Source organism: Corvus kubaryi, unplaced genomic scaffold (assembly GCF_017639235.1).
Source record: "Corvus kubaryi isolate FWS band 111438036 unplaced genomic scaffold, C.kubaryi_AGA036_p1.0 76, whole genome shotgun sequence".
In the NCBI taxonomy this organism is placed as follows: Eukaryota; Metazoa; Chordata; class Aves; order Passeriformes; family Corvidae; genus Corvus; species Corvus kubaryi.
The window spans coordinates 1,149,993-1,177,210 of record NW_024582063.1 but is presented as its reverse complement, the minus strand read 5'-3'; the positions used below and the strand labels follow the sequence as shown (position 1 = coordinate 1,177,210).

Genomic DNA, 27,218 nt, shown 5'->3' with positions numbered 1-27,218 from the left:
TTTGTTATGGGTTTTTTTAATTTCCTTATTACTTTTCTAGCAGAGGATTCTGTAACTTATGTATAAATATCTTCATCTGGCTATGTAATTGTATTAAGATTCATAGGAATTTAGGTGGTTCTATGAGAGAAAGGAACATTTCAGAAGAAGGTTTTAGGGTTTTTTCTTACTAAAAAAGTATCCATATACTGTTTAAAGGATCTCAAACTCCACCATTCCATTGTCCCTGCAGCCAAGGGTGACCTTGAATGTCACATTCCCCACCGGCCCCTCCTTCTAGGTGAGAAGAAGGTCTTGGTTGCTGCCTGGGGTTGAGCCACAACACCATTAATAGCACTTCTTGGCTCCTCTATCACTTGGAGAAGGAAGTTATTATCAGCTCATTCCAGCATCCGTCTGGATTGCTTATGCTCTGCTATGTTGTTCCTCCAACAGCTATCAGGGTGGTTTCAAGCTATTCCCTTCATCTCCCATAGAAAACAGATGGTGCCACTCAATAAGGCATCTAAATTTGAATTTTTTTTTCTCCCTTTGTGATCCTTTTTGTTGAGATTTGTTTGGAGGCATGAACTGGTTTAAGAGACTTGGTGTTACCAACAGGTAAGCCCTTCCTGTGGAAATTTCCATTTAGTGGAATACACATCTATATGTGGAATATATTTATTTATATTTGTGTGAGGGTACACACACTTACATACATTCGATATCTATTATATAGATATAAATTTTTTGGTTAGTTAACACAAACTATTCCCTATTATCATGGACAGTCATGGAAAGAGGACAGATGAGGAGCAGGCTTGGTTGTAACACCTCCGCTTACCTATATTGTAATTTCCTTGTCACTGTTTCTTCATTTTGAGTGCAGCAGCTTGTTTGCTTACTGGGGTTCAGCTCACTCTAAGAAAATTTCAGCCCACCCACTGTTCTTCACTGTACACGGTTGGAAGTTAATAGGTTGCCTTTCAGCTGGAGAGTGTACATTTTTTATTCCCCTGGTGATTAGACTGCTAATTTCAGTAACCTGTTGACATCCTGCAGTGCCACTCATCTGTGAAGCTTGAATTCTGCCACTGTGCTTTCAGGCTGGAGGACAGACATAGTCAGGAGGTGGGTTTGGATGTGGAATTTAGATTTTACAAAAATGAAAAGTCTTTTTTTTTGTTGTTGTTCATATTAGATCTTCTGGAGCTGTGCTCATTCTCTGTGTGTTCTTGACTAGAATATCTAATGAGTCAGAAATTATTTTCCTTACTTCCTCAAGCCCTTGGGAGTAAATTTCATTAGGTCTTGCTGACTGAAGTGTATCTAATGCATTTTCTTGTTTATTTAATCTTTTTATTGGCATCAGCAGAGATTTGTGATTTGGTTAAGCTCAAAAAATCTGAAATGCCTTTATCTGTAGGAATGTCTCTCAGATCTGGCATATTGGTCAGTGCATGGTGGGAAACCTGCCTTGCCCTTATTTCAGACAGCAAATACTGTCAGTCCAGTAACTTTCACAAATACTGAATTCACATTTGTTCCAAAATAATTGTAACTGGGGAAAACACTGCAGCATGAGTAGCTCTTATCTTAACAGATGGAGCCTGGGCAAGTTGTACTGCCAACTGGTAAGAGTGCGGAGAAGCTAAAGCAAGTGTTGTCTGTTTCAATGGCTAGCAACCCAAGTTACTGACAGTCACAGTTTCTCCAGTTCGAGCTGGATTTTTCTTGAGATCCAGAAGAATTTTAAGGAAAAGGTATTCACTTATCCTGAGGTTTGTAAAGAACTATTTTAACACAGTATAGATGAAAAGTTTATCTCTGCAGGTTTTATAGTGATTATATTGGTGCTACCATCTTTGAGCATGAATTAAATCAAGTGCTAGTATTGGGTTAAAACAAATGCATTTTCCATTCTTTCTCACACACAGACATAGTTGATTTAAATTAGCAGTTGTGTTGTGCCAGAGATGCGGTTGACATTTGAAATAGTACTGAGAGGTTCATTATTTGAAATTTATAAGGGAGAAAGCAGTAAGATTTATCTCTGCAGTGAATATTGGTCCTTTGTGGATTAACACATAGAGGGGAGGCACTGTACCGTGGCTGATGCAGAAAACACAGGGAGGGGACAAAAAATCCCAGCTAGGGAAAGCTCATAATGACTAGAACATGCAGTGTCTGACTCCAGTAGAAAGAACTTTAGCAAGGGTTTTAGAAGTCATCTGAGAAAGCTTGATTTTGGATGAGTTTTGATATTGAAGATGCCAACAGCTTCATTGTAAGTTAGGTGGGTAAGTTTATGTTTGGTGAAAAGGTACGAGAGATGTACTTGGAAATACTCAGAAACTATAGGAAAGTAATTTCATTTTAAACTTAGCTCCAAGTAACTTTACAGAAACAAGACATGAAGAGGTGGTAGTTGTTAACATACACAACTAAACTCACACTAATACATGATCTTTTTATATATAAAGTTCAAATTACGTTATCATTGGAAGGTGAGACCTTTGTGGTTAAATGTATATAAATACCTGTTTTGTTAAATCAGGAAACAATCACAACCTTTTTAAAAGCAAGAAAGTAAATATATTGAACATTTCTGATCATATATCATATCAAAATGCTCATTGTAGTTTGTCTAACCCTCTGTGTAAATTAAGTAAAGATTGAAATGAAGTACAAACAAAAAGAGAAGTGTGGAGGTTGAGGGTGTTGTGTATATTCATTAATCCCTTTTTATGGACTTGGACATCTTTCTAAGTATACAAGGGAATACTTGATTCTCATTCTCTGAAGTGTCCTTTCTTTTCCTTTCCTTTGTAATGAGCCCTTGTGTACACAAGTAAATTTCACAGCTCTGTAATTCCATCTTGTCTGAAGTTGGCAGTTTGCATGGGAGTTCACAGTTATGCAGTCACAGGTGTCCTGTTGATGTCAATAGAAGTTAAATGTTTGCATTCTTCTGAGGACTTGGGCCCAAGACATGTTGAAAACCAATTGCAGTAATTTCTAAAATTAATGTGTATTAAATTATTTTCCTTGGAGGAATACTCTGTGGGATGTCAGGTTTCTAGAAAAAGATTTCTCAGCTTTATAGAGTGAGATCTCACTTTCCTGTGAATCATCTTTTCTATAGCTGTATGTCAGAAGAAATAATAAAGCAGAATTTGTTACCTTTGGAGTTGCTCAAACTTTATGCAAAATATTTGTATATTTATCTGTTTGCTAAAAGATGTTGAGGGAATACTCAGTGTTCATGCAGTTGTATCTTCTGGTTCCACAGAGTCTGGGCACAGACTCTTGATTTAAAAAAAAAAAAAGAAAACAGGAAAATAACAAACCCTCAGAAGTAATTTTATGAGCAGAAGTGAGTAATAAAACTTGGTATTTTGTTAATGGTGCCTTGTGCTTGACTGGAGTCCCTGAGTTAAAGGTTTTGTCACAATTGCAGCACCTGTGTGGGCAGATGTCTGCTCCCACTCCTGTGGCTGGTTCCCAGGTTGTTGCCTTGGGATTAGGAAGTAAGGGGGGTGCTGTTGTAGGCTGTGTGGGTTTAGGAGTCTCTCCTGCCACCCACCTACCTTTGCAGAGCATGCAAAAGGTGAATTGTCTTTGAAACATCTTCCACTGAGTTATATCTGATTCAAGTCAGGTGAAGGGTAGAAGGTGGGAGGATGCCTGGATGCAGACTCACATGCTGTGACTGCAGGAGTGATGCTTCTTCCCAATCTGTGTCATCTTCCTGACAGCAATTCATGTATGTTTATGTGTAACAGATCCTGGTGGTGGTGGTGATGATGCTTAGTCAAAATCATTAATTTAATTATAAACCCACATCTGTCTGAGAGCAGTTGTAAATCTAGAGGATGAAATGCAGATGTTTCTGAATACCACCTCTGTTACAGGTCTTTGTAAGTACTGCATTCTGCCCTTCTGGCTTGTTTGCTTTTTATGGACTATGTACACAATGCCTATTGTAAACACCAGCCTTCCGTTTGCTGTTGGATATAAAATTTTTAATTTATATGCCATCATTATTTGAAAAATAACAAGAAAATAATCCCAAAAATACCTTATTGTATGAAGGAGTCCTTTCCATTTTGGCAGCTAGATAAGCAGCTCATTTCCTCTGAATGAATATTCCTAAAGCAGCTTACAGTAGTTACCATATCCGGATTGAATTCAGGTTTTCCAGGTGTGTGGTTTTTTACTGTACAGTTGGTTTTTGAATGCACTTTGAGATAAACTGAGAGTATTCAAACAATCGGTTGCATATTACATTTTTATGATAAATAAAGATTTAGGTGGAAAGAAATATTAATATAGAGTAGAAAGTTGGCAATGTATAGATAGGTATGAAAAGGCATAAATTGTAGATAAGTTCAGTCACAGTTGTTGGGGGAAATGGATTTGGAATTCTTGCATGTATTCCATTTGAATGCTCATTTTCCCCTTATGTTTGACATTAGTTTGAGAAATCAGTTTTATTTACTAAGATATAACTAGAGAATTTGAAAAAGAGCAACTTTTTTTTTTTTTGATGTTGTGAAACCAAGCTAAAACTAATAGGAATGCTTTGTGGTAAGTTCTGAGTAAATACAGACTAACAATCTAAAAATAGGTGTTAATGAGGGCAGGAGCTGCCGCACTTTGCTAAGGATTTCAGATCAGAAAAACCCCTGAGCGTTCAGACTGTGGGAAGGGAGATGCTACACATCTCATGTTTTTTGTAACAGGTTGGAAGTGCACCACTGTGTTGTAATGGAAGTGATCTAGCTTTGACCTGGGACTAGACTCACTTACCAAAAAGGGTTTAAAGGTAACAAGCCCTGTTTGTTAACTGTATGGATGGGTGCACTTATGACCCATACCTTCAGATATAACTAATTCCGTATACTTATTTGTTGCTTCATTACACTTAAGCTTCATTTTCAGTAGCAGCATGTTGGTACTGTCTTCCTATGGAAAAGTGTTAAAAATTCACAGAATTCAGAGAAAGTTTTGACCATCTTTCACATTGTTGTTCAAGCTTTCACTGATTTAATATATTGCTCAAGTCTAGAGGAAGAAGAGGTGTCATGACAAGGTGTTTGAACTGAGAACTCTTGCTGAACAGGGAACGATGATGAAATAATTAGCAAAATGGGTTTTGTCATATCATGTGGAACATAAATTATCCATGCCAAAAATAAACATTAGTTTGCTTACATTTTACTGTGAACTACTTCTTAACTTGCTCCTTTGTGGTATGTGGAACAAGACATTTGTAAAAATGTGAGCTATGAATTTACATCCCTGCAAGTACTTTTTTCATAGAACAAACCTTCTATAAACTAATTTCAGAGTGAAGAGTAATTAATTTCTGGCATTCGTTTTGCTTATGACTTAATTATGATTCATATTTGCAAAATGTCTTACTTCTCTGGAATCTGTTTTTACTAGAGTGAAGTTTCCATTTGAGCATTTTTATGAAGTGTCCAGATTGATAATTTTTAAAAATTATAAGCACTAAGTAAAATTTTTGTATGTTACCTTCTTCTGAAGTGTGGTTGATTTATTGAGGTAACTAAATGACTCTCTCCTTAAAGCTGCTGCTATTTTTTAGAAATTAAAGAATTTTTGTTCTGTACTCTTCTGAAAATGTATCCAACTTCTGAATTATCCCATTACTTATCTCAAACTTGTTTGTGTGTACTATATCTTGCCATGACTTTTCCTTTTAAGTTTCTAGTAAACAAGACTTTTGCGATAAAACTTGGGTAAAAGCATTCAAAGAATTTTCAGAATTCAGTGGATGTTTTATGTATTTTGGATCCTGGTTTGCAAAACATCTCTTCTCCAGTATGTCAAATTCATATAATTTGACCATCTTTCCTGTCTGTATTTGGGGAAAAAAGCTGACAAAATTTTGAAAATATGTCTGGAATTTGAAGATGAACAGTTTGTATTGAGCCTAATTGTTCTTTTTGGTTAGTTTATAGTTTGAAACTGAACCAATCTTTTATAGAAAGATTGTTAATTTCACTTGCTGCCTCCTCTTTTGATCTTAAGTTGATAAATAAAACCAAATAATTGTATCTTCTTATAAAAATACTCAAAGATGACTCTTAATTCAGGCTCAGCCTTGCAAATATGTGCATGTATGAGTCCATGGATTTGAGGTCGCTCTTATTTCTGACTTGTCATTGACAGGGATACTGAAATAAGTGATGTGCTCAGTAGCACAAAAGTCAGTTCAGATGCACCATTAGTGAATCCCTTCACCAGATTCATTAGGAGTTCTAAAGGGTCAGCTTGAACCAAGATACCCTGAAAGGGTGGTTTGAAAACATTTCATGTTCAGGTAATATAAGCATTAAGGGTGCCTAAAGCCAGAACCAAGATACTAAAAAATAAGTGCAAGTTTCTCTTTGGTTTCATAAATAATTAAATCCATCCTCTGTGTTCCAGAATTACTCCTTACTGCAGCCTTGGTGATACAAAGAAGGTGTGGATCAAAGGAAAAAAGAATCTCTTGACATGTGCATGTGTGCTCACAGATAAATGTGGTTTATGTAGGAACTTCCTGCTTACAGAAAATGTTTATTGTAGGTTGGTTACAGGTGTTGGGAAATGTATTTGTCTTCTTCAAAATGAAGATTCTTTTGAAAGTTTGATTTATATTGATGGGGATGGTTGATCTTTTTTGCAGAAGCAACATGTTTTAGTGATTCAGCTGCATTGAAGATAAAATGATTAAAATTGCCCTGAGGTGAAGTGCGGTCAAAATAAAAATATCTTAATCAGCATTATTTTACAGTGATCACTTAATCAGGAAGAAAGTGAAGATGATTGTAGTTGAGAAATAAAGTGCCGGATCTGGTGCACAGTCAGGTACTTAAGCTTTATGATATGGTCTTTATTCACAAGTGGGCCAAATCAAATTTATTACGGGCAATTTACATCCTAATGGTACTGAACTTTCAAATGATTAATTATTTTTTTATTTTAATTGCATTAGTTTTAAGGTAACTCTGAAAGAGCGCTGAAGTTCTAGGATCTTTGAAGACCTTTAAGGAGTGTGGTTTGTGTCATAAAGGGCTGCTGTTGACATTGTAATTCCCTGAAATGTCACAAAACTAAGAACAGTTCTTGAAACGTGACTTAATTTTGAATTACAGCCTTTTTGTCCTTGTGTCAATGCAAAAAAACCAAACAATTATATACATGTTCAATTGGATTACCCAGCTTGAAATATGAGGAGCAACAAATGAGTAGCTGGCAGTCCTTACAGTACAAATAATACAGGGTGAGGGCATTTAAAATGGTGTGAGGTATGGGTGGAACAGGAGCTTAAGCTGTCCAGGTGGAGCAATTTCCACCTGGACATATGTTCAGGTGGACATAGGAAAGTTGCCTCTTCCTCTTTTGTGACTGGAAACTCAAAATTTCAATAAAAAGCAGTTGTGGAGATGAGTCTTATTTTAATCTAAGCAAAATTCCTTCTCCCAACACCAAGTTGCTACTCAGTATAGTTTTTAATATTTCTGTTTGACATACATTATATTGAAGTTGGTTTTGCTTTTCTGAATTTTAACTTTACTATAATATTTGAAATTTAGTTTAATGTCATGAATGCAGGACTTTATATAACATTTTCATTTCTGATATTGTCTATAAGGGCAGAAATAGGAGTGTAATTGTGTGCATTTGTACAAGTCCTCTAGCTCTGCATGGGGCTTTTGAGCTGTGTTGCAATGCAAATAGAAACAAGTGTCAGTGAAACCCACAGTAAATGAAGTGCTTATGAGCAGGTTTATGCCATGCTCTTAAAAACAAGGTGTGTTGGTACATGTTCATACTGTGGGCACTGCCTGTGACATCCTGAAGAAGAATTTACCTGCTGGTTTGGGTTTGGCTGCATTACTGTCCTCCTGAGGCCCTTGCAGCTTGGTGGGAAGTGTCTGCAGGGATGTGCAGAGAATTTGGGGGGAAAAGCACCGTAGTGGAGGAGTGAGAGATGGGACTCAAATGATTTGTGTGCTGCATGAGACTTGACAGGTGTGCATTTTGACAAGTTCTAAGTGTAAGTGTATGCTAAGAATATATGGCTACACAAGTGAGTCATTTCAGGGGAGGAAAGTTTGTGGAGTCTGCTCACTCCCCTTCTCACAAGGATTAGAGCATATCCTTTAACTAATTAAGAGAGATTAAAAGTGCTTTAAGTTTTACAGAGCTTTTACAGCTTTTTTTCTCCTCAAAAGCAAAAATTTGTAATGTTAGTCGCTCTTGTAAGATGTAATGAGACACTCAGTATCAGCAAAAAAATACCAAATGTTTCACCTCGGTATATTTGCTTTATATAGATATTTTCTTTTAATTAGGATTCTGAGGTGAAAGGGAGGCAAGAGAAGGGAGTGTAAGGCAGTATCCCTTAAAATCCTTCTTTCTGTGCCTTCCAAAATGGAGACTTCTGCAAGGCTGTGAAATACCTGGGAAGCTGAGCAGGGATTCTGTTAGTGGACCAAAATTGCTGGCTTTCTTCTGGTAAAAAATTTCTGGTTTAGTACAACATGCACCAGAATTTCTAGAGAGGGTTCATTTCTATATTTTAACTGAGAGGATTATTTGGATTATAAATCAAATAGGTATTGAACAATTCTTTAATTAAGGGTGCAAAAACATAAATGCAGAACAAAGGAAATGACGAAATTATTGATACCTCCACAACTTTGAGAGAGTACATATTTCAGGCCTTAGTTGTGGTTATAACAGTAGCTGGTCTTCAGAGTGGAGTGCTGGTACTTGACACATTCTTCTTCCCCTTTTCTTTTTTCCCCCCTCCCTCATTGAAGTGTGGTTACATGCTCTCTTATTGCACAATATTTGGTTTTTTTCTCTGATATTCATCAACACACGGTGTTCCACATACAGCTCTTTTTCAAGAGCCTTGTCAGACTAGAAGGTGTTATATCTTCTTTACATAACAAAAAGTAATGCTTTGAAGAACTAAGAATTCTGTTTAAAGTATTCATTTTTGATGCCTGGTTTATTTTGATTTTTCATATCATTTAGTAATTCTAAACACAGGTCTGGTTGATTTTATTTACAGCTGAAACGTCCAGCATTTTTTTGGCAGTCAAATACCAGCATATTGAGTTACGTGTCAGATATTGGGGAATGTGAAGTTTAAGCTTGACTGTTGGAAGTGTGATTTTAATTGACTTGTTTCCAGCTCTGGGACAGCATGAGGGACAGAGTTGAAGCAGCGTTCTGCTTCATAAAGTGTAAGGCCACCTTCTTCCTTCTCCTTTGTTTTAGCCTTTCAGGGTTTTTAAATACCACAAAACTTTCTTCCTGTCTGCTCTTGGTTTGCTCCCAGAGCATTTCCGCCCTCTTTAATAGGTGGAACAGGAGTCTTGTAGCACAGCCAGTTAAGTCTTGCTTCAGAGTTCCAATCCACAGCAGGATGAATTAAAGTTCAATATTTCACTTTGCTGCTAGTACAATAATATTTAAACATAGGGTGGTTTACTGAAATTCTTGGGACGAGAAAGAATGGTAATATAAAAAAATAATGGCCATATCTTGATGTGGTATGGAAGTGTCCAGATCTGCAGTGGGTGTTTTGTGAACACGGGGATTATTTTTCGTCTGAGTCTGGGGAAGGAAAAACCAGAACTACTCTAATATGTTTGGGAAAGATATTTTATTTTTCTCCCTGATTTTAAAGTTCCCGTTGAAGAATATTTTGTGGTAGCTGTAGCCAAAGATGTCTGGATGGTCTCTACTTGACCTTGATGCAAACACAGTAGGATCCAGAATATTGTGTCTTTCTATACCATAGTACAGGAATTTCTGGACATGCTTCTCATTCCTGGAAAATACCAGATTCTTAACTTGTGCTTAGAGATGTTGGCACTTAACTGTTCATCAGGGAAAACATGTTAAAAATGTTCTGAGGGAGTGAAAACTGAATCTTGACTGTTAAAACTGAGAAGGGTATTTGTGGCTTTTATTTTTTACATTGCATTGACTAATGTTCTGTGGTTCAGCTGCTATCGTTGTTGATTACAGTGTTTCACCCCAATTTCCTCCAGAGAGTTGGCAGAAACTGCAACAAAGCTTTCTTGGCTGTTCTGCCAACCTTAGGTGGGTGGAGAGGAGAGATTTCTTTTCCATCTCCTCTCAAGTTATGCTTTAAGCAGCTCTGCCTTGCCGATTGTCAATGACTTCCCCTTTGTTTTGAGAAATACTGTTTATTTTGGGAGTAGTTTTCTCTCACACCTCCTTTCTGGAGTTTTTTGAAAGCTTTGGTGATGGTCTGTCTTAACTCAAAAATGCTATTTACACATTTCATAATCACAGCTGATAGAAGCCACTGGAAAATAAATACTTTAGGTTCAAATTGAGCCTGTAAAGTAGAAACACTTGTTAAGTTCCTTTCAGGAATTTAACAGAAATTTCAAAACTGCAGAATGCTTGTAAAAAATAGAGCTGTCAATATATTATTCTGCTTTGGGTTTGTGGTGGGGTTTTTTGTTGGGTTGGTTGAATTTTGGGGGGAGAGGGGCAAAGACAGCACTAGGAAGAATTAGAGAGCCTTTTGGTAATCAGTTAAGTGACAATCTCTTAGATTATGTGTTTTTTCTCATTTGCATGGGGGAGCTCTGTATGTATTTTAATAAATACTTTTAGCTAGTGAAGCAAAGGGGGTTTTGTCTTGAAATGGCAAGCAACTAGTTTCCTGTGGTGGTTGTTTTCTTTCCCAAACTATTTCCTTCAGAATGAACTTTCACCATTGTTGTTGACAATTCTGATGGATACAGTTTTTAATTTCTATACCTTTGGCTTGACATGGCATTTTACATTGAACAGTGCAGTGGGCAGAAGTCTGGGTTTGCTGTGGGATACCTGGATCACTAAGGAAGCATGTTTTGTAATTCCTTTGGGACATAGGATACGGTTATCTTACTGCAGCCTGTCAGTCAAGGGTACAGTCTTCACTCTTGGCAGAGTTAGTCAGCCTGTTTATCCAAAAGCAAATACAGCAACAGCGAGATGCCAAGAGGAATTCCTGAACACTGTCCTGTTACATTTTATTTTCTGTTTAAATCAGTTGTGAGGACACATTCCCAATTGCTGCTCCAGGTCTGCAGCACTTTATTTAACAATCTTCATCTCACTTGGGTTCAATTTCAACCCATGGCTGCAGCACCCCTGGTTCCCTTCAGTGCTGTGCTGGGGAGGGAGAGGGGCACTGGCGGGTGAGGGAGAAGAAGGAACCTGCCAGCAGGTTAGCCTGGGAAAATCTGAATTCCAGGGCTAGCCCTGCCCAAGCTCTGCAGACAGAAACTTGGAGCTAGAGAGAGGAGGAGCAGGAGCATGAAACCAACTTTGCTAATAAAGCATCCAGTACAGCTGTTTTACTATTTTGATGTCATTTGGTGTAATCGTGATACTAAACTGTATTGGGCTATCAACCATGTCACTGCCATCCCTGTGTCAGCTCTTTGGAAGGTGGACTTTTATCTCCAAGAGTCTAAGAGATAACCCCCTTAGTATTAAATATGATGTAAGTAATGCTGGTAACTGCTTCCCCACTGTAAATATGATAAACACACTGTTGAAGCTCAGTGTCACTACTGCAGAGCCCATTGTTTTGCCTCTCTTCTGCTGGATGGTTGTTGTAATTATAATAAAATCCTGCTTTCCAGGGCCAGGGGGTAGAACATATATTCCTCTGCATGCCTGGCTTGGCAGCTAGAGTCCTCCTGAGTGTTTTTCTATGTGTTTAACATGATACTTCTGATGGAATTCTGGTTAAATTTCAACTGGAAAAAATCTCAATTTCTAACACTTGTAGTGTTCTCCTTTTACAGAATTCTATTGTTTGTATGCATTATAAGCATAAATGGAATGAATGGCTGGAGCATAAAGTGTGGGGAAAGACCCACAGAAACTTAAGTAAGTTGAAGGAATAGTCATGACAGGTTCACCTTGTTTGAAAATGCAGCTTAGCTTACTGCATCAGTACATTGGTTGTCCTGAGGGTGAATTGGGAGATTGTTTTTCTTGCCATGGGGTAATTGGTTGAATAAGTGCAAGGAATCTTGCCAAGAGGGTGGTGGTGCAGTTTTCCCAGGCAGGGTGAGATCGGAAGTGCTGGCCAGGTGGAGTGGCCAAGTGTTTTTACAGAACAATTTTTATAGGTCAAGTCTTACCTCTCCACCTCCTCCACAGAGATTGATAACATAGAATATTTTTCAGAGCAGCCTCCTCCACGAACATTGTGTATGACTTTTCATCATGTGGCCACAGAGAAAATACTGGCAAATTTGAAAGGTTTTTTTAAGGAACTTCCAGTTCTTGCTGAGTTGAAAACCAGCAGGAGGAGGCAGCAGACAGGCTGTCCACACTTACCCCTCGTTTGGAGGAGGAAGAGTTCTCTTAGGCACAGCCAACTGCTGCTCCCTAATCTGTATCACACGTGGCTAGCAACATTGAAAAGGGGTATGTGTGTGGAAAAAAATCAGCTATGCCTCTGTGTATTTCTGTAGGCTGAATGAAGCACCAAAGGAAATGCCCATACTGCCTCTAGCTCTCAAAAATCTGCTAAGAAAGTGTGTCACTGTGGTATCAGCCAAGAAGGAAATGGCAGCTCCTGCTGAAAAAGAGGGTGTTGTTTTCTGTTAACTTTTGTGCTGATTCTGTTTAGGGAGATGGGGGTGTACATGAGGGCTGTGCACCTGCAAAGCTGCTTTTCAGGGACCCCTTGGAGCACACTGTTTTGAAATTCCCTGGCCTGACAGTTTGCTCTCTCTGTAAGGCTTGTAGGACACTGCCAGACTGGTTGCAAAAGGTCTGCCTGTTAACCTCCTAGTCTGGAAGGCTGGATGGATGGAACGCTGTCTGGAGAGAGGCCTTCCAAGACCCCAGGCCAGGCCAAGTTTTCTATACTTAACATTGCTGTTGCCACAAGAGCAGCAGATGTTTGCACAGCAGACAAACAACGTTGATGATAAAGCAAATTGACCTTTTTTGGAACGAGCTATTTGGAGCACATTCCTAGGGCAATTCTTCTTTACATTTTTTGTTTTCCTTTTTTTTTTTTTTTTTTTTTCCCCCCTGGGGCACTATCTTAGCTGCTTGGCTCTACATTGATGTCTCTGCTAGAGGTGATAAAAAAGTTAAAGAGGAGGGAGGTTTTACAGACTTTTCCACTAATGCTGATACTACAAATCATTTAACCTACTCCAAACCTATTTTTGTCGTCTTTATTTTACTGAAATAGTTATAGTGATGTTTATTTTTCCAGTGTCCCTATGGGAACCCTGGAAGATTTCAGCATGTAATAATTAAAGAATGACAGGTCTTTCCTTGCAATATAAAGTGAGGAAGAGCTTTGTGGTTTAAACAGCTATGCTGTTGCTCGTTAGCAAGAAATTGTGCCTTGTACTCTAGCCAGGCCTATAATGGTCAAAAAATGTTGAAGTTGAGAACTACATGTTTGTTTTCAATCAGTTGTTTTTCAGGTTAAAAGGCTCTAATGGCTTGTTTTAATTTGTTCAGTAGTATTTGTCAGTAGTATTAATAATTGTATTCAGTCACTTAGTGTAGCACAGCTCAGGCTATCCAAGTAAGGCAGTACATTTTCTTATCACTTTTTCTATTGCAAGACCTTTCTTTTAAAGGAATAAAAGATTAATTGAAAGTTTGGGGAACCTCTCTGAACTTGAATAATATATTTCTGTTTAAAGTACATTTTAGAAGTATTTAAAATGTAATACAAATTTTTATTTGAATTTTATAATTCAGTATTTTGAATAAAGTTATTATGAATGTAAAGTAGAAGTATCAACTAAAGTGAAAATCTCAGTGTTATATGGCTGCATCTTTACTATTTGGACCCAGTGCTGGGTTTTCTTAATCATAAGCTGATATTCCTGTAGTTAGAAGAGATGTAATTCCTGGTAGAGAATTGATTCCTGGTGTCTGAGTATTTTAGAAAAAAGAGACCAAGTTCAGACTTTGGAACCACTGAGATTTTTAAAGGCTTTCATCCATTGTACTTCTCATGTTACCGGTGGTGTGCTGCATATATATATATATATATATATATACATTATAAACATAAGTCTCTGCATTCTTGTATCATTGTTCTTCAGATATGGTTTACAAAGCTACTTTAAGGACTAGGATGAAAAGTTTTTAAGTATTCATACTGGGGGTTTTAAGTATTAATACTACAGGTAGCTTGTGTCTCAAGCTTATAAAATTGCTTTGCTGAATAGAAGGCAGTAGGCTTTTGGACAAGGATGCGGTAGTGCCTTGAAGGCCTGCATGTTAATATTAAAATTCTATATTGAATTGATTAATATAATAGTGGTTTTTAGCAGGATTATTTCATATCGTTAGAAAGAGAAAATATTGAATTCTAGGAGAACCCAAATTTGGTTTCTTACACATTGTCTAGGTATATTTAACTTGGTTCTTACTTAGGGTCATTTGCTTTTGGAGCTTTTGAAAACTGTTCCCCATTTCTGCTTAGAAATGTTATTCTGAACAAACTGTTCTGCAATATGATGCCTGTTACAACTCTTCCCTGCAAATAAAGCTGCACTGATTCCATCAGCCTCTGTAGAGAGAGAAATGGACATAGATGGGCCCCTGTACCCTGAAAGCATAAGCTAGTAAGGTTTTAATGGGCCTTGTAAAATGGTGTCTTTACAATGTGCTTTTTTGGTTTTTATTGTGATTCAGGAATGTGATGGTCAGTGCCTTGTCTGTTACAAAAATACTGTCCCTGTTTCATAGATGTGAAACTGGGTGCAGTATCTCTAGTGGCTTGTTTGGGATCATTAAGCTAGACTGCCTTTGAGCCAGAAATTGAACTTCATGTTCCTGAGACCCATCCCAGTATGGATTATTGAACTGTCTTTTGTGAACCATATTTACTGAAGTTTCTGTTTTAGTAATAAGATTTCATTTGTGTAAAGTATTAAACATGCTTTTAAAACAATAATTTTATAAAGATCTCCTTTTCCTGCTAAATTACTTCAAGTTTGTTTTGTTTTGTTTTTTTTACCAAGTGTATTGTTGTGTAGGTTTTGATGTAGAGTTATCAGTAACTTGGATGTTTTGCATGCATGCAGAGAGCATGTATTAATGAACCAGGACTGGTTGGTTGTAGTGCTAAATGGGGCTGAAAGAGGGGAATAGTCCTCCTGAGACTGTTTTACTGCAAACAGTGCTGGGGTTTTACCTTTCTGGAATACAATACATTATTTTTCTTACTGTTTTCAAATATATTATAAAAGAGGGGGAAAAGAAGAGGGAAATGAAGCTTAAGTTGAAATTATATTCAGCTTTTTCAGTGAATGTGTTAATAATGTCTTGAGTGCAACTGTTCTTCCTTCCAAACCCAAGAATTGACTATTAAGTGTTCCATGTGTTGAAGAAGTAGTTTTCAAAAAACACTGCATAATACATTGTGTAGGCCAATAATATTGTCCTTCCACTTACCATTCATCACCATTTTAATTTTTTATTGAATACAGTATTGCTTGGCTGATTGGCAAATAAATTAATATTGTCCAAAGGGAGCTCATTTTATTATGTTTTGCTTTTGCAACCAGAGTTATACAGCACAGATGCAGTGCATGTCTGTGAACTCAAAAGCTGTGGAAAAATATAGTCAGCTTGACTACATTTTTTTTAAATTAAAAAAAGGCAAAAGCAAGCTTACTTCATAAAGCTTTTTCTCACAGCCATTTGGACTTAGTTCTTACTTCGTTATTTCTAGCTTTAAACTTCCTTGTATTCCTTTAAGATGTATAGGTATATAAGCAAAATGATCCATTGTTTTTAGGGCTCTGATTTCATCTATTTTGTGTTACTGTTACCTTGTTTTGTGATTTTTGTGTGGGTTGTTTTTTGGTTTTTTTAAAATGATTCTTTTTTTTCCCCCTTTGTTTCAGCCAAACCTTTTACATCTAAAGTGAAACAGATGCGACTACATAAAGAAGATTTTGAGATTCTGAAGGTGATTGGTCGAGGAGCCTTTGGGGAGGTATGTGTGAGAAGGATGTGGAAGGGTTTGAGTAATTCTCTTGCAAACCTGCAGCAGTGAGGAGAGACTGTTAATAACAATACACTGATGTACAGGTTTTTACATTATTTAGCCATAATGGATATTATAGGCCCACCTAATGTTTGATACAAGTACATCTTGATATATACATACTTTGGCAGCTCTTTCTAAGTCTTGTGAATTTTCAGAGAAGGCAGATTCACATGGATTAAGAGACCGTGTTTCAGCTGTCTGAGGATAAATCATTTGCTTGACTAATTCTTTCTGGTCAGGAGGTGGAGGAGGCTGATGGTATAGAGATCTAATAGTTTCTAATTTTCCTAATAACTGTATAGTCTGAAAGTAGTTTTTGCAGCTTAAATAGCCAAATATTGATACTGACATTCCAATAACATAGAGAAATATCTCTCTTTCTGTCATTTAGTCTCCTATTTTAATGAATGTTTGAACATTTTTCCTGTATTTCTTTTAAGGACTGTAGCAGATGTTATTTTCTTTTTCAGTAGTCACCTGCTACTATCAAACTATACAATTTTTTGCTGCTCCTGATAAAGCTCTGTCTTATTTGAAGTTGCCAGACAAGTCTGTTGATCACTAGGTCAAGGAAACTTTAAATTAAAAGTGTTAGCTTTCTGCCCCATTTTTCTTAATTCTTTTGGGTGCATGAGCTTTGTTTTTCACGCAGGACACTGTAGGAGGAGCAATCTAATGTACAACAGTGCCTTGAGTTTTTCATACCCAAATACACTGCAGATGTGGATAAGTGTGTAAAGCTTCTGCAGGAGGTACTCCATACTGCCTGAAAATACATGTGAACTGAAACCCAGAGAATAAGACTTTTCTGATCAAAGTCTTCATTGCCTTTGGAGATGGAAGTTCTGCTTGATAGGAGAGGATTTCTGGAGGCTCTGGCATGTGACAGAGGAGAGTTGTTCTCAGATTCACTTGCATATTTGCATCTTGTGTGAAAATCAGTCTTTGCTAGTCTGTGATTATGGAAGAGTAGACTCCTGTAGGTAGTATGTAAGGAAGAGGAATTTTTACTGTAGTGCGTGTCACTACATACTCCAATCCCTATGTGCAAATATAATCATTGGGCAGCTGTAAAAATAACAAAAAAAAGTTATTTAGCTGCTTTATCACTCTTGGTTTTGCTCCATCTGGAGTAAACCTTCTATATGAAGGAGACTGATGGCTGAAGTTACTCATGGATAATTTATATTCAGTCTAAACCTCTGCCACAGAGAATGTTGCAATCTCCATTTTGATGTAAACACGTCTGCTTAAAAGATTAGCCCTGGTCAGTGCTACCATAGGAGTTGCAGCTGAGTTCATGTACAGACTGTGTTAAATATAAGAAAAAATCGCTGATGTTGGTGCTTTCTTGTCGGAAGGATCATACACAAAACCTGCCTTATATTGTGTTTTTAAGAGAAGTCATTTTTGTCTGCTAAATCAGCATCAAACTCCACAGCAGCTAAACCGCAAAGAAACCGTCGTTCTTTCTCAGGAAGTTCTTTGTGGTGAATCATCCCATGAACAGTGAGAATGTAACTTTCCCCGTCCTCTTCTGGGGACAGTCTGTGTAATTGGTTAGTTCTCCTCCTCTAGGAACAGTGTTTCTTTCTAATTCCTTATCTGAGGAAGATAGCATGACTCTATTAAATTGTCAAAATCTTCAGGAAGGGGAAAACTGAAGTTCTTTCAGTGAAGATGTTTGGCTTTCTATGTTCTTAAAGTGGGGGTTAATACATATTTGGAAGGATATATGTCTTGCTAGCTTAGCAAAGACAAGTTCTACACAGACATTTGTCTAAGAAGTTCTATATGAAATTGCTAATTTTCCTGTAAAATAACCATTAAATATCTGAGGAAGAGTGAAAAAAGGACCACCAAATTTTACTGCTACTTAAACCACAAAAAACTATATTAATATTAAATTGCACAATACTTGTATTTACTGAGACAGATTAAGAAATCTGAAAGAATGTATTTTCTTTCCAGCAATCTATAAATGAGACCAAGGTTGCTCTAGGTTACTGGGAGGGGTAATTTTTGTCTCCTGAATCAACATAATTCTGAAATTCTGTAGACTACAAAGTTAGTGCAAGTTTTCTTTGGCACGGTCTCAGACTTTTTCTTATTTTGGTTTTACGCTACTCAATTTCGTCAATTTGCATAGTCAAGAAATATTTCCCACTTTGTTTTTACAAGTTTAATGCAGAGAAAAAGTAGTTTAAACTAGTTACTGCTTATAACTGTAAGAATTCATTGTGCCTAGTTTTGTTTTTCCCCTTATCCTTTCTTCTGCTTTCTGAGAAGGCTTCCTTTTTGTCACATTATTCACATGCCCCTTCCCTCTGCATGCATACATTTACTTATTTGCAATTTTATGTAAGAGCGCTGTCTTTAGAAAACACAGATGTTTCGTTTGGGGGAGGAGCAGGATTATCATGGTAAAATTAATAATGTGGGCTTCAAGTGTTTCATTGTGCTGGCTTTGAGCAGCATGGTTTGGAAAACCTAACGCAAAACACGAAGACTTTAAAAACACTGCTAGGAAAGGTGAAGCAACTGGGCAACAGCTCTTGGTGGTGTCCCTCAGCAGTATAAAAGAGCAGCTTAGTGAAAGCTCTAATACCAAAATTTTCAGTTGGTTCTATTCTAGCTTAAAAAAAAAAAAATTCAGTGTATGCTTATGCTAGAAAATATTAGGTTGTTAAATTGTTGATATTTTGAAGAGAATTAATTTTGTAGCTCGAGAATGAGCTAGTTACTCCTAAATTTTGTCATACAGTTATGAACAGTAACATTCTTTCTTGTCTGCTTGTTCTTGCTGGACAAGGAAACCAGTGTTGAATCTTCTTTTCTACTTTTATTGTTCTTCTTTTTCTTTTCATTTCAATTTTAATGGCTTCTGGTTTAGATTTTTTTCTGTATAAGGCTACTGCTTTTTAAGCAAAGGAAAAGTGCAGACAAATACCATAGAGACAAGTAGTCAAGCTTGGGGCAGATGATGTCTGACAGAATGCCAAACTATACTGCTGTTTGTGGGAAATACGAAAAATGATTGGAAGAATGGGAAGAATCTCCGTTTCTGACTAAACCAAGATGTTTATATCAGCACATACCAATCATATTTTTTTGGGCTGCTCACAGGAAAATAAAATTTAAAAAACCCCCATCCTTTAAAAAGTCTAATTTTAAGAAGTTCCAGTAGCAAGACACTTGAGGATCACTAGGACAGGAATGATTACCCTTTCTTTGCTCTTTGACAGCTTCACTGGGGAAGAGAAAAGATCAGAACAAAACTGTATTTGTGCCTTTGTGTAGGTAGTAAATACTCTGTGTATATGTAAACACTCTGTGTAAATACTAATAATCGTGATTCAGAATTTTTTTGTTACAATTACAAACTGCACCAGTCTGCTCATTGCTGAACTGTCGGGTTTTACTTTCACAGTCTTGGAATAAGCATTTTAGAATTTACTTTCGTAAAGCACTGAGATACCCCCAAAAACATGCTGTGATTGCAGAAAGATGGCAATGGTGTCTGTGATCTTTTGTGTGTGGTGGTTATTGATATGGAATAACATTAATGGCTTTCACAGACTAAAAGCTTCTGACTGATTGTAAACACAGCTGGTAAACACGAGTCTGTTTTTGTTCTTTAATCACTCTTCAATGCTGCTACACATTCGCAGAAGGTACCAAGCCCTTGTTCATGCCACAGAAGGCCTGCGTTCCAAATCTTCGCCAAAGGCAGTGCTGTAGCTCTTGCAGTTGTGTCCAAGTGAATGCTGAATAGGAGACTGCAAATTCAGGCAGCTGTGCAGTTACTGTGTGTCTTTCAATGACCAAGTCCTTTGCAGAATAACACAGCCTTGCACTGAGCATGCTACAGGCAAGAAATGAAATCCTGAAATTGGCCTTGAAATACTTGTATTGTCTTACGCCTCTGGCTGCCTCTACTCCAGTGTTTAATGGTGGGGAAAACTTACTTTCCATTCTGGGCAGCAGCAGCTAGAATAGGCTTTTAATTTGTCCCTGCAAGAGTCCCAAAACCCTTAAAGGTCTTTTGGGCACAACGGCATTGTAGCTTCATACCACAGGCTGCATCATTGGGGGTGTCCCTGTCACCCAAGTTAAGTAGGTTACAGTGTGAACGCTGTGGTGCAATGTCAAGGCTTTCTCCTCCTGCCGTTTCTCACTAGAAGTTGATACAGATAATGGCTTGCCAGAGCTTCTAACTTAGATTTAGCTAGTAAAGCAAAAGGATAATCAAGATCAAATCCGTGCTCTGGGCTATGTATCACTGCAGAGGATTCATCTTTCCCTAAAAAAAAAATTGTGATTCTCAGTCTTGGCTTACTGTGTACAGCAGAACACACATTCTTTATGAATTAAAATTATTATAGGCTAAAGTAATAATCCATTTTTGTGTTTCAAATCTGAAGGTTCCTTGAGGGATTCCAAATCTGAACTTGAACCTCATGTGAGGTAACCTTTAAAAATTTCAGTCCATAAACTAGTTTAAACAAATAAATGTAGTACCTTTCTGTCTTATCTCCTCCTTTTATCTCCCAGCGACTCCCTCCCCCTGCAACCCCAGAAGGCAACAGTGTCAAGAGCAGGGCTGATAATGCCCATGTGGGAAGTGGCAGCTGCTTGGGCTGTGAATCTGTAGCTAGGCAAGAGCTACTCTGTGAGATACATGTTGGTTTAGACATCACAGTATTGCAGTCCTTTAACCTGTGCTTTTGCTTGTTCGTGAAGCTGTTGCAGGTGATGACACATTTGAAGATGGTTGAAAGAGGTTCGCATGACACTTTCTTCAAACTGTCTGATCCTGTATTTTTTTTTCTGTTATCCCTGTCTTCACACATTGCTGGTTTACTGATTATGAAAGAGGTGAAAGGAATGTAGGAATCAACCTTCATATTTTTTTGTCACTGGCCTGCAGGATGAAGATGATGATAATCTGTGTGACAGCATGTTGGTTTGTAACCAGATGCACACAGAAATAAACTTTTATCTGTTTTAGCTTTAAGATTTCTTTGAAAGGGAAGAGACAGAATAGGATAGTTGGAGAATGGCTGTTAAAATGCAGTGATTGTTGAACTTTTCTATAGTTGGGACGATGATGCTGGTCTAGTTGTGATCAGCAGCTTTGAGTTCGTGGCACTTCCATACCCATTTTGGTTAAAACACTGAGCTTTCCATGCCCAAGGAAGCCTGAACTATGGGAACAAGTTTGTGTAAACTTCTTCCCTCCCTCTTTCCTAAAAATATTCTATGTTAGCTTATATTATAGCTAAACAAAACTAATATTCTCAGAAAAGGATGGTGTCAGTGAACTTTGTTAATTTATTATTACAGAGGCCTATGGCATCTAATGTTTCAGAAACTATGAGGGGAGGAGGGGCAGCTGGGCAGGCTTGTTTTATTAAGTTTTACTTCTCTAGAAATTGTGCATTTCGCTGTTTCCCTGCTACTTACAACAGACATGATAAAGAGCTCGTTGGACTTCAGGTGGAAAACTGTGAAGTCATACTATCTTTGAAGAAAATCTAGTGCATTATTTCAGACAAGAGTGGAAGTTGTTTTATGGCAAATCTACAGTTTTATTTGTGTTTAAAACCAAAGAGACACTATTTTATCTTGACTTAGAATCTGCTATGCCATTACCTTTTCTTGAGGGCTCTAGAGTTTAATTAGTGTGTAGGACTGAAGCCCAGGAATATAAAGCATAGGGCCAGAGAGTTTCATGACAGCATGATAGAGCAAGAAGTGTGATGTTGAGAAATACCAGTTTTACATTCATGGTCACCAAGAAAAAATTATACATAGGGAAAGTGTGATACAGAATGACAGCTTACAATAGGCTTGGAATTTTCCTTCACCGTTGTGGTGTTTCTCTCTTGATGGTGTAGTATTGTGTTGATAGTAAAAATGTGTCCAGAACACTCAGGAAAAAACCTCCAAAACTGCAAGGTTACGTAAAAATGAAAACAATCTGCATTTCCGTGTTGTAACTTATTTATCTTTCATTTCTCTTTTCCAGGTTGCAGTAGTAAAACTGAAAAATGCAGATAAGGTTTTTGCCATGAAGATACTTAATAAGTGGGAGATGCTGAAGAGAGCTGAAGTAAGATCAGTAATGTTTTCCATGATTGTGCCCCCTCTTACTCTACTGAATTGTCACAAATGTCCACAAGGCTCTGTGTGTATTAGAGGGATGGAGGAGGTGCTTCACTGTTTACTGACAGTAAAAGATTAATATTACATAAGCTTAAAGCAATTCATCAGAAGGGTTAAAATGGCCTGGAATCTTGACTTATGTGGGGCTGGATGTTTTTGACATTAGGTCTTTTCTGTAATTGCCCAAGAATTACCAACTACACAAGCGATCTTTTAATGCATTTATTCCAGTTGGGAATGTAGTCTGTAGCAAGTATTTTCCATGATGGAAGGTAGTTACTGAGCTATAAAAAGGTAATTGCTGAGCCATAGCTCATCAAACTTATTAGTTTATCAGTAGGTGGAACTTAGTCAAGGCCCAATTAGTAGACTGAAAAATCAGAAAGATAAAAGTTTCAAATTAATTTGAGTGCATGTTTCCTAAAAACGTTCATCTGCAAAAATACGGGGAAAAAAGTGCCTCATTAAAGCTGGAGTCCATTTTGTGTGTGAAAAAGGTGGAACAGCTCTTTTAGCAGCCTTGCTTTTGCCTTAGCTGCCTACCTTCATTATACAACTCTGCTCTTCATGAAGTCCTTGATATATTTCCCTGGATTCCTTTGAAAGGAAGCTTATAACATGCAGTCTACACCTGAATACTTGTGTATTAATTTTAGATGGAAAATGTATCTAACTCTCTAATTTGCTTTGAAATTCTTCATCTGTGCATACTAAAAATACACTCATAAATACATAGTTTTTATTTGAGACCTCAACTTTGCTGCTCTCAGGCTGCCTTGCTGTTCAACTGCTTCCAAGTTTATTTTGATTTCCGCATTTATATTTTAATTACATCTTGGTAGGAAATGAGATCGATGGGAAACCATCACACTTTAAAAAAAATGTATTCAGACAAATTAAAGCCAATTTCTGATGTGTGCACATCCTGTCTCTTTTAATGAAAATGTTATCACATTAAGAAGTATAAATGGCATGCAGATTGGGGTTAGATGTACACAATGTGTTTCCTTTTTATCCAGAAATCATTCAAATACTGAGCAATCTGGCAGTAGTCTTGATACAAAGAGGTATTTCTCTCCAAGACAAATGTCATTACTGTAAGTTTTATTATTTTGGTGAAAAAGAAAAGACCAGGAATAAAGCTCCACTCTATTTTTAAATGTACCCTTTTAAAGTGAGTTTGAAAACTGTTCCTTTTCATTAACATACAGTTATAAATAGGTTTCAAAAATTTTTCTCTATGCAAGGTATTAAAAATACTCTTCCCATGGGTCCAGCTGAATTTCTGAAAGTCTGAACCGTTAGCCTGAAAAGAATTACAGCTATGTTTTTCCATGTATTTGTAACCCATGGGTATATAGTGGAAAGAGAACCATCTGGAGTGAAAATGCATTATACAGCATGACCTTCAGCAACTATAACCTGTCATTTTTAAACATTCATGAATGCACTTCTTACTACTGATGGGGAAAATGACCCATTTGGGCTCTGTTAGCAGTGTGCTGCACTAACACTGAGATACACAGGAAAACCACACAGTCCAAAAACACAAGACGAGCATATAGATAGATCTGTATGCTCATATATCTCTGTATCAACAGTGTGGGAAGTGGGAGTCATTTGTAAAAGCAAAAAGGGAGTATGTACTCAGAAGAGTCTTGAGAATGCCAGATTAAGGTTGACAACTGCAAACTCTGAGTGCAAAAACTTCGTTACGATGAAACGATACAGGTTGCAAAGTCGGTGTTCTTTTTTGTGTAACACAGAGCGTAGGTTTTCCAAATACTTGTCCCTGTTGAGATGGGATGTAGAACTGGGAACGTTACTGATACAAGGAGTACCTGGAAGTGTGTGACATCTTGCTGTTACACTCCCAGACCTGTTACCCTGAGTGTTGACAGTCACTTAGAGTTACACGTGTGCCACGCTGGTGCCAGATGAGGCTCAGGAGGGACCAGGACAAATACTGTGCAGCATGGCAGCAGTCAGCACCCCCAGGAAGTGCTGACTCTGAGCTGTGAGGACAGGAGCACCAAACAGCAGAGCAGGTCAAATTCTTTGCTGCTTGAAGGCCACGATAACAGGAGAGATACAGCTGTTGCACTGAGTTGGCTTTCCTATGACAAGAGAGTTGGATCAGATGACCTCTGGAGGTCTCTGCCAACAGTTCAAGGAGACTGCCTGGGGAAGATGAAGTGTAATGCTAGAATAATGGATGGCACAAAAAAGGCTTCATTTTAAGAAAGCTTAATTGAGCGATGTTACTAATTAAAAGAACCACTGCTACTGTCTCTTTTTGTTGTTGTTGGATTTTTTTTTTTACCACTTCAACTCTGGCTGTTGCTGTCTCAGCTGTGATCTACTGTGGTAGTAGCTGTTGCTTCAGCTCTAGGCATGCTGCCCGGAGGTGGGTGTCTGGAGTGCTCAAGGAATGCGCAGTCTTTTGTCAAATCATGGCAAAAACAAGTGGAATTATATAAACTCTCTAGTAACTAATCCTATGAATTGTGTCATAACAAGTAGAGAAACTACCTGTTATTTATCCTTGTGAAAACAAGAGTTCATAGTTATCTCTTTCTGAAATATGTCAAGAAGGAAGGAAAAAAATCAAGCTGAAGCATCAAACAGCTTTTCTTCCTTCTGAGGATGATCCATACTCATTCTCCTACCCCAAGTCTATTTTTCATTCAATAACCTTTGAAGGTATTTGTTTTAAGTATGTCTTGCTATTTTCTCAAATTTTACTGATTTATCTCATGCATTGTGCAATGATTAAAGTATGTCATCTTTATTTTTCCTGGTCTGCATTGTTCTTACTCACTGTATTCACCAAAAAAAGCACTTGTGGTGGTTTATTTGCTTGGAGGAGGGAGTTACTTTCTGCTCGATTTTTGCTGCATGTATTCTTGTGCATAGCTCAATTTCAAATGATATTTCACTTTTCATTCTTCACTTTCCAAATCTCATAGCCATCAAAAGTATGCCAGGGTTCTGCTATTTTCCTATTGGATTTGCAAATCAAACTGAAAAAATAAAAAGCAAAGGCTTGAATTTCCTTTAAACTTAGCTGTCTCGAAAATGGAAGAGACAGAGCAAGGTTCAAAATGATGAAACATCTTTGTGAAGAGCAGAGCGTGCTGGATAGAATATGGTCTGTGTTTTTCTCAAACTCCCCATCTGCCTTCTAAATAGAGCCCATACAATATTATTCTTTCCTCTGCACTATCTTTTACATATTTTTTTCTGAACAAAATTGTGCATTGGCTTTGTTATTTGGTATCTTTTGTTTTCTTGTGATATTAGCTTCAGAACTCACACCCTTCAAAATGTTTATAGGATTTCTTTGCTATAGTTTCTTTTTTGGCTTTACATCTGTTTGGTCACTTTTGTCTGTCATTCTGCAAAGTTGTTTCGGCTGAGGTATTTTTTTCACTACTCAGGGCAAGTTGCAAGACCTTCATTGGATTAAATACCTTGCTGCTTTGCACTTGGTTATTTTCCTCACATTTAATCTTCTTTTGTCTTGTACAAACCTGTGTTTCACAATTAAAACATTTGTTGGCAGTTCTTGTTCCTCCTCTGTTTCACTTGATTTGAAGGCACCTCCTGCCTCCTGTTTTTCTTTCCAGTATATTGAGAGGAAACCTCTTGGGATGTCTGATCAACAGCTTATATCTGGCAAGAGCAATATTCACTTCTCCCAGCTTTTCCTGAGCAAGGGGTGTGGAGAAAACCCCAAGTGGTTAATGATTGTCAAATGATGACTACATGGAGTTATTGGCAGCTACTTTCAAATGAAAAGAACCTTGCTTATATGGAAACTCAAGTGTAAAGCTAGGACAACAGCATGATGAGATAAAACAATGACACAAGACTCCAGATTCCAGCTCTCTGACTCCTCGTGCAGTTACAGTTACCTAATGCCATTATTTATTGTTTTTCTTAATCATACACTGCTATTCTGTCATTATTGATACTTCAAGATTTTGACATTTTAGACAATGGGAAGCAGCAGCTTATTTATCCCTTTGCCTCACTTAACAGTACAGAGAGGTATAACTGTTTAAATTTGAAGAAGGTGGGCTCTTCTCATATCTATTTTTTTTTATATTTTGTCTTGTGTGGATAGTGTAATAAATGACTTTTTAACTGACAGGCATTTTGGATTTTTTTCCCCTGAATATAATGTCAAAACATAGTCAGCTTGCTAAATGTTTTTTTATATATTTTACTTAAAGGCTATAATTATTTATCTCCCCTTCAGACAGCCTGTTTTCGAGAAGAGAGAGACGTGTTAGTGAATGGAGATAACCAGTGGATCACAACATTACATTATGCATTCCAGGATGAAAACTATTTAGTGAGTGTTGCTTTTATATATATGTGTGTGTATATATATATATATGTCTGGGTGGAAATGCAGAGTCTTAGTTGTGGTTTGAGACAGAAACGTAGTTTATTTGTTAATTTCGTGTTCTGGACTATACAGATCATGTGAGGATCTGTGATTTTGTGCATAAGATTCTGAAGGGTGGAGACTGGTCGAAAACTTTGAAACTTTTGCTGTAAATACCTCAGAAAGGCAGCTTTGTTTTCTAGACCACTTTGCATTTGTTGATAAACCCTGGTCTATCTGCGTAATCTTTGCACAATTTGTCATTCCATTAAAAGTGGACTTACTAATATGCATTTTCTATTTTACTTCAGTTTTTTATGATTAACCGTGCTGATTACTGTTTTACAGAGAGAAATAGGGAGTAGCCCTGTTTTGAAACAACTTACTATTTTGAGGACTTAAACTCAGTAAGCTGTCTCAAAACAATAAAATGTTATTGCAGCATGGAAGAACGCCACTAAATGCTCATAAATAAGAGTTGGAAGCTGTAGTTGTGGATTAAAGTGTCTCTTTTATGTTATTTAATTTCTGAGTATTTTGAATGACTTGCAAAATGAAGCT

The 27,218-nt window shown here is 37.4% G+C and overlaps 1 protein-coding gene across 14 annotated transcripts in view; it reads left to right on the top strand.

Annotated features, from left to right (window-relative positions):
• The window catches only part of CDC42BPA (CDC42 binding protein kinase alpha), a 185,784-nt gene that overhangs the window by 43,856 nt on the left and 114,710 nt on the right, over positions 1–27,218 (top strand). For all 14 annotated transcript variants that reach the window (XM_042051584.1, XM_042051582.1, XM_042051581.1 and 11 more), the window contains exons 3-5: positions 15,948–16,039; positions 22,125–22,208; positions 26,526–26,621. In XM_042051584.1, coding sequence (XP_041907518.1) covers positions 15,948–16,039; positions 22,125–22,208; positions 26,526–26,621 — 272 coding nt within the window. The remainder of the gene's footprint in view (positions 1–15,947; positions 16,040–22,124; positions 22,209–26,525; positions 26,622–27,218) is intronic.